At 41.1% G+C, this 13,459-nt stretch overlaps 1 protein-coding gene across 1 annotated transcript in view; it reads right to left on the reverse strand.

The window, feature by feature from the left end:
• Ankrd17 (ankyrin repeat domain 17) overlaps positions 1-13,459 on the reverse strand; it is a 140,714-nt gene that overhangs the window by 8,360 nt on the left and 118,895 nt on the right. Inside the window, 3 exon segments of the mRNA XM_006991673.3 lie at positions 3,545-3,742; positions 6,759-8,389; positions 11,926-12,075. Of these exon segments, the coding sequence (XP_006991735.3) occupies positions 3,545-3,742; positions 6,759-8,389; positions 11,926-12,075 (1,979 nt within the window).

Below are 13,459 nucleotides of genomic sequence, written 5' to 3' on the forward strand. Positions count from 1 at the left end.
CTTAGGTTAAGCAGAGCACTGTCCAGTGGTGTGGACAGGGGTGTAGCCAGCTCAAGAGACGTATGTAGCAGTCAGCACGGCTGGGAGGGCAGAGTCATCTAAGCTCTTTGACAACAGAGTCACAAGGTCTGGAATTTGTCTCAGTTTGGTCCAGTATTTCCCCACTATTGCCCCCTTCCTCCCTTTTGGAATGGTAATGTATATTCTCTGCCATCTAATGTTGTAGGTGAGTAATTTGCTTCTTTGTTTTTTTTTTTAATAGGGGTGTAATTAAGAGATTGCTTTGAGTCTCAGAAGAAATCTTGGACTTTATAAATAGTCTTCTTGGGACCGAAATACTATGGGGACTTTTGAAGCTGTACTAAGTGTATTTTGTATTATGATATGGCCACAAACCTATGGGGGCCAGGGAGAGGAATGTGGTTGTTTGAATATATGCCGAGTTGATAGAGCTGTTTGAGAAAGTCTAGGAGGTATGGTCTTGTTGAAAGAGCTGGGACACTAGTGGTGAGCAGAGGTTTAGTGCTCACCCTCCTCTCTCTCATGCTCATCGACAGGATGTGAGCTTTCAGCTACCACCCCAGTGTTAGGAACGCCTGCCTGATGCCATGCTCCTCACCATAATGGTCATGACCTCTGGAACTCTAAGTCTCCTTTAAACTCTTTCTTCTTTAAGTTGCTATGACCATGCTGCCTTCACAGCAACAGAAAAGGAATTCAGACAGGTGCTATGATGCAAAAACAAAGGAATTCATGTACGTAAAAGATCTGTGAGGTCTAACTTAGGGGGAAAAAATCAGCTGGCAGAAAGACACCAGGCTGCTCCTCCTCATCTTTGTTCTATTGTATCCTGTTGATATTTCACAGTACATAATTTTGTAGAGATGCCTAACAGCCAAAAAGGCGAGACATATGGGTTTTGTTTGTTTTTGGTTTTTTGAAACAGGTTCTGGTACATTTTCAACTTACACTCCCTCTGCCTTAACCTTACAAGCCTAGTATCAGAGGTACACACTACTACACCTAACCCAAGCTGTGATCCTTAACCCTGAGTACTTACATCAGAAATTCAATTTGTTTTACATGTTACTAATAAAAAAATTAAAAGCAACAAAAATTTGGTTTGATACAAAAAGCTGAAATATTAAGCATATAATTTAAAGAAGGGAAGAGGGTGTGATAATGACTATAAATCCAGTGACTCAGGAAGTTAAAACCGGAGAATTTTATGTTTGTGGTATGCTGGGGCCACCTGAACTACTTAGTGAGCACCTGTATCAAAAGGAAAGGCAAAAGGGCTGAAGACAGAGCTGCGTGATTAGACCACCGGCTGCTCTTCCAGAGGACCTAGGTCCAGTTCCTGTCACATACATGGCAGCTCACAGCTGTCTGTGACTCTAGTCCCCAATGATCTGACACCCTCTTCTAACCTCAATAGGTACCACACACACAGTAAGCAGATATACATGTAAGTCAAACACCATACACATAAAATAAAAATAAAGGATAAAAACTTGTTTTACAATAAGTAAAAAAGAAGCTGAGGTTACAGGTCAATCATAGAAAACCTGACTACCTTTTTAAGACCTAGGTTCAATCTCCAGTACTTACTTTTTTTGTTTGTTTGTTTGTTTTTGTTTGTTTGTTTTTCGAAGACAGGGTTTCTCTGTGCAACCACCCTGGCTATTCTGGAACTCACTCTGTAGACCAGGCCGGCCGTGAACTTAGAAATCCTTCTGCCTCTGCCTCCTGAATGCAAGGATCAAGGGTGTGTGCACTACCACCACCCTCCAAATGTTCACTTTCTATTTTGTTTGAAGTATTTTGGATTTCTTTTTCTTCTTCTTTTTTTAATTGTATGGAGTCTAATTTTTCAGTAATTTAATGCTTTTTAACTTTTTGTGCTTTTTTTTTAAAAAAAAAACATTTATTTTATTATGTATACAGTGTTCTGCCTGCACATATGCCTGCAGGTCAGAAGAGGGCACCAGATCTCATTACAGATGGCTGTGAGCCATCATGCGGTTGCTGGGAATTGAATTCAGGATCTCTGGAAGAACCACCAGTATTCTTAACCGCTGAGCTACCTCTCCAGCCCTAGTATTTTGGATTTCTGAGTCACGATTGTGGATACGGTAAGGATATAATACTGTGTACAGGGTGAGCTTGTTTTGTTATGCTGCTGAGGTAGATAAGATTTAAAGGTGGAGGGCTGGAGAAATGGCTCAGAGGTTAAGAGCACTGACTGCTCCTCTAGATGGTCCTGAGATCAATTACTAGCAACCACACAGTAGCTCACAACCATCTGTAATGAGGTCTGGTGCCCTCTTCTGGCCTGCATGAATACATGCAGGCAGGACACTGTATATAAAATAAATAAATAAATCTTTAAAAAAAAAAAAAGATTTAAAGGTGGAAAAAAGGTATGTGTTACATGGTAGCTAACAACTACCTAATGAGACCTGGTACCCTCTTCTGGCATGCAGGCATACATGCAGATAGAATACTGTATATATAATAAATAAATCAATCTTTTTTTTAAAAAAAGGTATGTGGTATTTATATAGCAAGTGTTTGTATATGTATTTGAGAGTTTCCACATTACTGCCCAGGCTGCTTTGCAATTCGCTATATAGTTGAGGCTGATCTGAAACACAAATTCTCCTACCTCAGTCTTTAAAGTAGTTAGAATTATGACTAAGTCTCATCATGCTAGGCTCAAAAGGCACACTTTTTATAAAGCTAGCAATCTTTCTGCTCACTACTTGTATTTAAAGAGTAAATACATTAACAGTGAATAGGACTGAGGTAGGGATGTGGTCTGGTTTCATCACCATGGACGATTAAGTAAGTAGGTTGTAAAAGCAGTTTTAGAAAGTTTTATTTTACGTGTGTAACGTTTTGCCTTTACGTATGTGTGTGCATCATGTGTTTGCCTGATGCCCCCGAAGGTCAGAAGGATGGAATGTCCTGGAACTGGAATTATAGATGGTTCTCACACAGGTGCTGGGAATGAAAGCTGACTCCTCCAAGAGCAGCAAGTGCTCCACCTCTCCAGTCCCAACAGTTTTCCTAATTGTTTTTCTTTTTGGTTTGTTTGAGGCAGGGTTTCCTCTGTGTAACAGCTCTAGCTGTCTTGGAACTCGCTCTATAGACCAGGATGGCCTTGAATTTACATAGATCTGCTTGCATCTGTAGAGATTAAAAGTGTGCACCACCACTGCCCGGCCCAATAGTTTTTAAATCTTCAAATTTTATTGACATTACATACACTGTCAAGAGTCAGAAATTGTATTTTTTTAACAGCATTAAAATAATGGTGAAGTTAAAAATCCCAAACATGAAGTAAGCGACAGTAGAATATGCCTATAATTCCAGCTGTGGAATTAATTCCAACTGGAAGCAGAATGATCAGATTCAAGGTCATCTTTGACTGCATGGTCAATTTAAGGCTAGCCTGTCTCAAGCAACTATCTTATACTTAAAGAGCTCGAATCTCTCTGTTTACAAGAAAGTAACTTCTTCTGGGATACAGATCACTCACCATTTGATGCTGATGAACATGGAGTCAACAAACTAAGTGGGGAAAAATGCTGTCTGTTAAAGTTAGCAGCTGCAGGTGCTCCTCCAAGAGGTGCTCCAGGCCCATACATTTGACCTCCTGAAAGACTTGAGGCAAAGTTTCCCAAATGTGTAGAAGAAGGTGTTACAGAACCATATGGTGAGTCCATGTTGACAATACCTGTAATGTAGAAGACCACCATTATTTACTAATTATCCCAAGAAGAGATCATTTAAAAAAAAAAATTCTTAGCTGGGTGTGGTGGCAAATACCAGTAATGCCGGCATCTGGGAGACAGAGTCAACAGAGTCAGATTAAGGTCCTCTTTGGCTATATAATAAATTCAAGGCCAGCCTAGACTATAAGAGAGACAATCTGTCTCTGTCTGTCTCTCTCTCTCACACACACACCTATCTTACATGGTCATAGACATCATGAAGTGGAGAATTGCCACATGACAAGTTAAAGGGGAGTCTAGGCTAAAGGAAGACCCTTTCTCAAAACCATTCCCTCATTAAAAGATATGAACAAGTGAGTAATCTGAATGAGGGAGTAGTATTTATTGCTTGGCATTTTATTCTTAATTTAAATTTTTTTCATTTATCTATTTATGTATTTATTTATTTTTGAGACAGTCTATGTAGTTTTGGCTGTCCTGGAACTTGATATATAGACCAGGCTGGCCTCGAACTCACAAAGATCTGCACCTGCCTCTGTTTCTCTGCTGGGATTACAGGCTTGTGTCACCACCGCTTGTCTAAAAAGATTGTTTTTAGTGTGTAGGCTGGGGAGCTTCAGGTGGCTCAGCAGTTAAGAAGCACTTGTTATTCTTGCAGAGGACCTGGGATGGGTCTCAGCACTTACACAGTAACTCAACAACTATCTGTAACCCCAGCTCCATGGGGGCCAATACCTCTTCTGACCTCCCTAGGCATTAGGCACTCATTGGTACACATATATTCATGCAGGAAAAAGTCTATAATTAGTGAGTTTAGGCCAGCCAGGTCTATAAAGTATAAATGTCCTTAAAAAACAAAAACCAATAACAAATAAATAAACAAAGACAGCCTCAGGTGGTTCATGCCTTTAACCGTAGCCCTGAGGCCAAGGCCTGCTGCTAAGTTCAATGGTCGTTGGGAAGTCTGAGACAAGCATGGCCTATATGGTAAACTCCAGGCCAGTCTAGCCTATAGAGGCCTTGTCACAAAAAACACAATTCAACCCCAAATAAAACAAAATATTCTTTAAAAATAGATCAGGTCACGTAGACCACAGGCCATAGTATGCCCATCTCTCACATGGATTTTCTCAATTACTTTAACTGCTCAGGCTAATCCACAAGAATTTCTTTTCTTCTTTTTTAAAAGACAGGATCTCTGCTGAGCAATGTCGGTGCACTTTTTTTTTTAAAGATTTATTATTTATTATGTATACAGTATGATGTCTGCACACCAGAAGAGGGCATCAGATCTCGTTTTAGACAGTTGTGAGCCACCATGGTTGCTGGGAATTAAATGCAGGACCTCTGCAGGAGCAGCCAGTGCTCTTAACCTCTGAGTCATCGATCCAGCCTGGTGGTGCATGTTTTTAATACCAGCACTTGGGAGGCAGCGGCAGGTAGATCTCTGAGTTCAGTGTCAGCCTGGATTACAGAGTGAGTACCCAGACAGCCAGGGATACACAAGAGAAACCATTTTGAATAGACGGAGTTTCTTTATATTCCTCGATAAAAATGAACTCCACATTTAGTCAAAGATCATATTGAACCCAAAGTGCTGGAGAGACAAGAGCAAGGACTACCATGTTGTTTCAAAAGTACAACAGTTCTAAATGCAATTTGCATCTTGCATCAGATCCTAAAACAGGAAAAGTAGTTATCTGAATACTGTAAAATCTATAGCCAATTAATTTCTTTTTGGTATATATGTCAGTCACCTAAGATATTTACACAAGAAGCATTCTTGTTTCATAAACCTAAGAATTCTTGTTTTATAAATCTAAAAATAAGTGAAAAGTTAAAAAACCAGGAACATAATTAGAATATCTTTAGATCCCCTATAAATACCAGTGTTGTCCAAAAGAACTTCCCTTGAAATAGAAATATTATAGAATTTTGCTGTCCAACATGGCAGCCATTAGTCCACAATACTTATAGCTTGACTAAGAAGACAAAGTGTTGTTATTTTGAGACAGGGTCACATTATGTAGCCCTGGATGGCCTGTAACTCACACTGCCTCTGCCTCCCAAGGCTTGGATTAAAGGTGTTCATCACTATACTTGGTGAATTTTCACTGAGTTAAATAAAAATAGAAGAGATACCTAATGGCTACCACATTAGATAGTGTATTGTCTAAAATGAGAAAGATGTTCAAAAAACAGAAATGAATTCAAATTTAATAAAACTGATAGCTATTTGGTATTTGCTGGCATTTCTTTAATGTAAAAAACCCTATTTTTCCCCCTTTTCTTTTGAGACAGGATCTCCTGTAGCTAAGGCAGTCAAGATCAGTATGCAGCTAGAAATGACTTATAACATGCTGGGACTACATGCATGCATCACCATGCCCTCCCTTCATTATTTTTTTTCCAAGACAGGAATTAATGAAGACTAGTCTCAAACTCAAGCTACTCTTCTTCAGCCTCTCATAATGTTCCATTCTCGGACACATCCCACAAACTTTTCTTTTTCAAAGAGGTGTGAGGGGGAGATGAGACCTATTATCTTATTTATGGGAAACTCAAGATAAAATTTACTATAGCCTTTAAAAGATTGTAAAATAAAAAATAACACACTAAATACACATGATACAATGGTGTACTAAGGGACCAGAATGATCTTGGGCTTGGGGTGTAGCTCACTGGTAAAGTGGTTCTAGCATGTATAAACCAATGGGCTTAACTCCTAGCACCACAAAAATAAAACCCTGTAGCAGTAGTCACCATAACCCATACCTTTAATCCTAGTGGTCAGGAAGCAGAGGTTTGAAATCAAGGCCAGTCTGGTTTACATAGTGAATTCCATGCTAGCCAGGGCTATGTAGCAAAACCGTTTCAAAAACAGCAGCAGCGCAACAAAACCCCCTCCTCATCCATGTAGTCTACTTACAGAGCAAATACATCACAGCATAGCCAGGAGTTTTCATATCATCTCTGTGAAGTAGCTGCCATTGATGTCAATAATTAACACAAACTCACCTGAGGGACTTGGAGCAGGTCTCTGTAATGGCGGCCTAAAACCGGGTGCTTTGGAAGTATCAGACTGATGTAAAGGATCTGAATTTGGCAAGTATGAGGACTTTCCAGACAGCATGGATTCTGGTGTTGACTGAGATGAAACAACAGATCCTCCCCAGAAGGCATGAGCATTCGTAGGGTTGTTTTCAAACAATGTGCTAAAGGGCCCAAACGGTAAAGGGGCACTGAAGTTGGGAGCAACAGGCTTATTTGCTGGATGTACTGAATTCTGACAAGCACTTTGTGTACTTAAGGTCGAAGGTAGCTGGACAGAAGAGGGAACACTATGAGGTCTTTTAATGTGATTGACATTGAGGACTGCAACAGATGAATTCTGCACTGGAGCTGGATTCTTGTGAGGGGCAGCTGTGCCATGAGAAGGTGGTCTGATAGCAGGGGTTTCCATTTGAGGAGGCTGGGCACATCCCATTTGTGTTTGAGGCATAGGGTATGTCACAGGCGCAGTAGAAGGCACCACCGCTGGAGCAGAACTTGTTGCTGGAGGAGGAACAGTCATTCTCACATCCGGGGAAGGAACCTGAGACTGCTGAAGAGGGGGTCTTGGCTCCTGAGAAACAGATCCCGGAGGCTGCTGCTGAGTGGAATGACCTGATGAGCTCCCAGAAGAACTGCTGCTATGTGGAGGCCTATTGTTTGAGGTTTCTACTACTGGCGGACTACCTGCTTCCTGTTCGGAAGAAGATGCTCCTTTATTTGGGGATGCTGAGCCACCATCCAAAGGGCTATTTCTAGAAACCCCTCCTGGCTGGGCTGGCGGTGATGGGGAAGATGGGGAGGATACTGGGTAGTGTTCTTTGGCAGTAGGCATAGGGTATGTGGCATTTGTGGGTGCAGTGCTGTTGTTGCTTGCTGTAGTTGTGACTGTTGTGGTTGTGGCATTGGATGTCTTCACAACTGTGACAAAAAGCTGCCTTCTGACTGAAGGAGAACTTGGACTGCCGTTTGAAGATGTACCAGGCACCGCTGACGCTGATGAACTGGTTGTAGTTGTTGGACTTGAAGTTAAAGAACCTGCTGAATTCACCTGAGAACCACTGCTATTCTGATTGCTATGGCGAGGCACCATGTGAGGCTTAGGCGAGTTAGTAGCTCTGGCAGGGCTCAAAGGCCTGACAGGAAAAGGACCCCAAGTGGACTGAGCTGGTGGAAAAGTACCTCCGAAGTGGGTCATGGGCAACCTTGGTGGACGGATCTGCTGGAAAGTCTGAGCAGCAAGCAAAGCATGTGCAAACTGTGGAGGAGGATATGCTAATGGAAGAGAAACTGGGAAGCCAGGCCTGACATTATTCACGGGGTTCTTAATGGTTTTGTGAGTGGATGCAGAAGAGATGGCAGGCACAGAGAGTGCTGTGGCAGTCTGAGATGTCGATGACAGAGCTACAGTCGTCATTTTAATGCCCACTAAGGAGCTATTAGCAGCAGTGGTGGTAGGTGCTGAGGACCCTATTTTGGAATTTGCTGAGGAGCTTTTCAAACGATTCTTTGGAATAAGTTCATCGATTTCTTTGTCTGGATCCTTGATCAAAGCATTGATCAACTGAGTTGCTTGTCTTGTTGATTCAGTGCCACCCCTGTACGAACAATGAACAAAAGAAAAGGCCGAGAGTTAGCCTCAAGTTCAGTACTTTCTAGCAATAAAGTCACTTGTGTGCAGATAGTGTGACACACACATACACACACCCCAGATAAACCCAGGTGTCCAAGGGCAGGTTTCTCATCAATTTTGAGGTATTCTGGAAACAATAAATGATCTTGAATTAATGCTAAACTTCAGAAGACCAGCAATTTTTATCTTCTTTTTTGGTATGCATGTGGAAAGTGTTGGCAGGCTTTCACAAGCTTGCTAAGTTCCCTACCACTAACCTATACTACCCATCTTACTACCGATCTTCACTGACTTTCCTAAAACAGACTTATTTATGTTTATGTGCATAAGTGTTTAGACGGCTGTAAGGCACTATGCGGGTGCTAGGAACTGCACCCAAGTCTCCTGCAAGGACTGCTGAGTTACTGCTCCAGCTCCCCCGCCCCACGCCTTTTTAATGAAAACTTCACTTTCCCATTGTAAAATATTTTATTGTTAGAAAATCCATTCTAGACAAAAGCTTGCACAGAATACAAGATTATAAAGTTAAATAGGTCAACAACTAGGAGTAGTAGTCGATGACTTTAGTACCAGCAGATAGATGATCTCTGTGAGTTCAAGGCCAGCTTAAGCTACAGAGATATGGTTTTAGAGAAAAAGGTAAGCATAGAACGGTGGTACAAGCCTTTAGTTAGTTACCCCAAGGTATTTTATATTATTTGTGGCTATTGTAAAGGGTGATGTTTCTCTGACTTCTTTCTCAGCCCTTTGATCATTTGTGTATAGGAGGGCTACTGATTTTTTTGAGTTCATTTTGTATCCTGCCACTTTACTGAAGGAGTTTATCAGCTGTAGGAGTTCTCTGGTAGAATTCTGGTGGTCAAAAATTATGTATACTATCATTATCATCTGCAAATAGTGAAAGTTTGACTTCTTGCTTTCCAATTTGTATCCCCTTGATCTCCTTGATCTAGCTAGGAATTCAAGTAATATATTGAATAAAAATGGGGAGAGTGGACAGCCTTGTCTTGTTCCTGATTTTAGGGAATCCAAGCCTTTAATCTAAATAGTTAGGAGGCAGAGTCTGTAGGGAAGGGGGTACCTTGCAAGTTCAAAGCCAGCCTGGTACAGTGAATTCCAGGATAGCTGGGGCTACATAGAGAGACCCTGTCTCAAAAAACAATACTAAACCAATCTAAGTTGGGAGTGGAAATTTAGGCTCAATCTTTAGCATTATAAATCAAAGAACAAAACAATGTAAGTAAACATGGAAAATTTTTACAACTGAGCAAGCAAAGAGGATTTTCTTTCTAACCCTGGTATCTGAGATAACACAGTTTACTACATATTCCCAAATATCTTCTATATTATTAGTATTATAATCCCTTGGGGAAGTTCTCTCAGAACGAGTGAGGAATCCCAATAATGCCAACAATGACAGCAAACTGTAATGTTGGCTCTTGAGGAAAATATTTGATTAGGCTTATGTATGGAAACCTCAGGAACAAATGACCCAGACAGGGTACCTGCTTGCCTTTTCTCAGGATACCGAAGTTAAATATGTGTTAGATTTAACTGTATTAACTAGTTCAAATTCTAAGGCTGCCATCTCAGAAGAACAAAATCTCAAATGTAAAATTGACAAAAAATAACTCCCTGCTTAAAACGTGCTAGATATTAGCCAGTCATGTGCCCACGCCTTTAATCCCAACACCTGGATCTCTTTGAATTTGAGGCCAGTCTGGTCTACAAAGCAAGTTCCAGGATAGCCAGAGCTGTTATACAGAGAAACCCTGTCTCAAAAAACAAAAACAAACAAAAAAAAAAGTGTTAGAAATTTACTACTAATGGCTTGGGACAAATTTTTAAGATTTTTTTTCAAATTTCCATAATAGTACTTAAAACATGTCACAACAATATATTCATTAGAAAAAAGACTGGGAATAACTGTATTCCCAAACACCTGTTTTTTTTTTTGTTTTGTTTTGTTTTTTTCTTAAAAGATAAGGTCTCACTACATAGCCCTGGCTGTCCTGGAATTCATTATGAAGACCAGGATAGCCTCAAAGTCACAAGAGAGCTGCCTGCCTACCTGCCTCTGCTAAGATTAAAGATGTACGGTACAATTCTCATACAATTACTATCCTTTAAAAACATCAAGGCTCGGAGATGTCTCAATGAATAAGAGTGCTTACTGTACAAAGGATTAGAACATGAATTTGAATTCCCAACACATAAAATCTGGGTATAGCCACACATGCCTATAACCTCAGCATTATTTATGGAAGGGTCCTGGCAACTCTCTGTTCAGTCAGACTAGCCTAAACATCAAACTTCAGGTTCACTGAATGATACTATCTCAAGGGATAAGATAGAATGACAGACTATGAGAGGGGAAATTCTTCTCTTGCCCCTACAGTGTCAGCACACATACACACATTACACATCCCCCACCCCGTCGATAATTCTCTTGGTAAAGTATTTGTCTTGAATGCACAGGAACCTGAGTTTGACTTCAGATCACAACACATTAGAGTAAAAAGCTGGGCATCGTGTCTGCATGCTTGTGATCTGAATGGTGGGAAGGTGGAGACAGGTAGATCATTTGGGCTCAATAGCCAGCTATGTATACCTACATAGCAAGTTCCAGGCCATTCAGAGGCTCCCTGCCACAGGAAGAAAGCGGGTGCTCTAAGAGAGATGGTTTAAGGGTTAAGTGCATGTACTGTTCTTGTAGTGGACCCAAATACAGTTTCCAAAACCCATGTCAGGTAGCCTATTACTCCAGGTCCAGGGAATGTGAGGTCTTTGGCCTCTGATGGCACACACAAATATAACTGAGAAATTAAAAGACAAAACAGACATAACAAGATAAAGTGCATCAGAGATCAGCACCCAAGGCTGTCTTCTGACATTCACATGCATTTGGATATACTTGCATTGGCACTCCCAACACACACACACACACACACACACACACACACACACAGTGGTAGTTTGAATGTAACTGGCCCCCATAATATCATAGGGAGTGGCACTACTAGGTTTTGTTGGAACGGATGTGGCCTTGTTAGAGGAAGCCTACCACTGTGGGGGAGGGCTTTGAGGTTTCCTATGCTCAGGATACCACCCAGGCTCTGTTGACTTCCTATTGCCTGCAAGGTGTCAGACCTGCAGCTACTTCTCCAGCACTATGCCTACCTGCATGCTGCTACATCCCGCCATGCCTAAACCTCTAAACTGTAAGTGAGCCACCCCAATTAAATGTTTTCCTTCACAAGAGCTGCCTTGGTCATGGTGTCTCTTCATAGCAAGGAAAACCCTCACTCACTCACTCACTCTCTCTCTCTCTCTCTCTCTCTCTCTCTCTCTCTCTCTCTCTCTCTCTCTCACACACACACACACACACACACACACACACACACACACACACACACTATCAAACACAAAATGCTACTCAAATGGTTCCATTTCATGGAATTACAATACAACAGAAAAAAAAATGCAGAAATAAAGCATTGCCTTATAGTTATTATCCGATCTCCAGTCTTGTCCTTCTGCTTATCAATATCTATGTGTGCACCAGTAAATTCCCGAATAGCATTGATATTGCAGCCACCTCTTCCAATCACTCTAGATATCACAGTTGATGGAACAGATACTTTCTTTGACCTGTTTAAAAGTTGAAAGATAAATTAATAAATTAAGAAAAATCATTATCAGCAGTTGCAATGAAATAAAAAATTATAAGGTGTTTTTAGTATAAACGGAGAACAGACTTGCTAAATAAGCTTCTTATATTTATTTTTTTGTTTTTTAAATAAGCAGTAAATACAAGATCTCACTATGTAGCTTTGGGATAGCTTGAAAGGCAATCTTGGCCTGTCTCCAAAGTGCTTGGATTAAAGGGGTGCACCACCACACCCAGCTTTTTATTTATTCTTAATCCAGACAAACAAACAAAAGGCCCCTTTAATAACATTTCTCTGAGCTCCAGGCTAGCCTGATCAACACAGTGAGATGCTGTCTTAGCCTAACTTTTCATCCTGTTGTTTGCTTTCTTGACTGTGCCACTGCAAATCCTGGTGATACAAATTAAGAGGGAAAGTTCAAGGATCTAATTTAGCCTAAAGGTCCAAGGAAGGCTTCTTTTAGGCACCTTTCATGTTTAACTTATGTTTAATGTATTATTTCAAAGAATGATGAAAATTCTTTGTTTCTCTGAATTTTTTAGAAGCATTTAATTGATTATCTAGGCATACAAAAACTCAAAGTCATGTGAGGAAAAAGAAAAGACTACGCCAGGCAGTGGTGGCGCACGCCTTTAATCCCGGCATTCAGGAGGCAGAGGCAGGAGGATCTCTGTGATTTCGAGGCCAGCCTGGTCTACGGAGTGAGATCCAGGAAAGGCGCAAAGCTACACAGAGAAACCCTGTCTCGAAAAACAACTACCACAATTTAAAAAAAGATAAAAATCACCTAGGGTAGCCTGCCAGGTGCAGGGAGTTGGTGGCAGGAAGATCAGTACTTATTCAAGGACAGAGTCTCATTCTACAGCCTATGTTGGCTTCCAAATCAAACAATCTTCCTGCCTCTCAAGTTCTTGGATTACAGGCATGAACTATTATGCCCCACTTTGCAAAATTACAAAGATTCTTACATTAGGGGTGTGTGCATACATGTGTCAGGGAGTACATGTGGAGGTCACAGGACAACTTGGAAAAGCTGGTTCAATTTATGTGTATCTACATGATTGTATGCCATGTTGTGTGCAGGTGGCCTGTGGAGGTCAGAAAAGGGTGTCCAATCCCCTCAAGCTAGGGTTTCATGAAGTCGAGAGCTGTCCTGTGTGGGTGCTGGCAACTGAATTCAGGTCCCTTGGAAGAGTAGCAAGCAGTGTGAATTTTATTTATTGATTTGTTTGTTATGAACAAATGGGAACCTCAGACAGCCCAGGCTGGCTTTAAACTCATCGTGTAACATTAAGCTCCTGCTCCTCTTGCTGGTACTTCCCTAGTGCTGGGATTACAAGCATGTGCCACCAGGGCTGGCACAT

Source organism: Peromyscus maniculatus, chromosome 10 (assembly GCF_049852395.1).
Source record: "Peromyscus maniculatus bairdii isolate BWxNUB_F1_BW_parent chromosome 10, HU_Pman_BW_mat_3.1, whole genome shotgun sequence".
Lineage (NCBI taxonomy): Eukaryota > Metazoa > Chordata > Mammalia > Rodentia > Cricetidae > Peromyscus > Peromyscus maniculatus.